At 55.3% G+C, this 846-nt stretch overlaps 1 protein-coding gene across 1 annotated transcript in view; it reads left to right on the forward strand.

The window, feature by feature from the left end:
• LOC119593677 (indian hedgehog protein-like) overlaps positions 1-839 on the forward strand; it is a 71,268-nt gene extending 70,429 nt beyond the window's left edge. Inside the window, exon 6 of the mRNA XM_037942633.1 lies at positions 201-839. Within this exon, the coding sequence (XP_037798561.1) occupies positions 201-724 (524 nt within the window). The 3' untranslated portion in view covers positions 725-839. The remainder of the gene's footprint in view (positions 1-200) is intronic.
• The last annotated feature ends 7 nt before the right edge of the window (positions 840-846 follow it).

Below are 846 nucleotides of genomic sequence, written 5' to 3' on the forward strand. Positions count from 1 at the left end.
GTGACAAGTATTGATCAGCCACTTTGCATCTCCTTTTCCTTAATATTCGATAGGGTTTCTGTTGCCCTCTGTTTTTTCGGAGGAGCTTTCTGTCTCAAAGGGCATTTCTCAGTATGATCATTACAAAGCGTATTCTGTTTCTGTTACCAGACGATCAGTCTTGTTCTGGAAGTGCTCTGACCACAACTTCTTCATTGCAGGGGCGTACGTGCCTTTGACGAAGGAGGGGACGCTGGTGGTGGATGGCACCTTCGTCTCCTGCTACGCCTCCTACCGGCACTCCCTGGCCCACTTCTTCATGGCACCCGTCCGCTCCTTCCCACTCCTTTTGCGACCTCGCCCCGGCTTGCTCTTCTCCGTGGCCGCCTTTGTCAGGGACTCTGCCGTCGACGTGATGGGCAGCTTCCCCGACCTCCTAGACGCGCTTTCGGGAACCAGCAAGGGCGCGAACCTCCTAGGCTTCCCAACCTGGTCGTCGTCAGCAGCCACTTTGAAGCAGAACAGAAGCCTCGATGGACTTCTCGTGGAGGAGGGAGAAGGGGAGTCGTACTACGTGAGCCTGGTGAAGCTGGTCGGCTGGACGGCCTTCCGCGGCGAGAGGGCCCCCGAGCAAGTCTTGCAGGTCAACCCACAGCCGGAAGCCGGTCTGCTGCAGGCCATGAAGATTCGATCCATGTTTTCCAGTCTCCCGTCGCTCTTAGGGGCCCTGGCCAAGTCCTGGTAACAGGCAGAAGCTCCTCGGAGGGTTCTGCAGTTCTGCCAGAGACGCTTCCCATAAGATGTCTACAACGTTTGCCCGCGAAATATAAGTTTTCTATGATAATGTAAAGACTGTAAACTCTTGCA

Source organism: Penaeus monodon, chromosome 32, assembly GCF_015228065.2.
Source record: "Penaeus monodon isolate SGIC_2016 chromosome 32, NSTDA_Pmon_1, whole genome shotgun sequence".
In the NCBI taxonomy this organism is placed as follows: Eukaryota; Metazoa; Arthropoda; class Malacostraca; order Decapoda; family Penaeidae; genus Penaeus; species Penaeus monodon.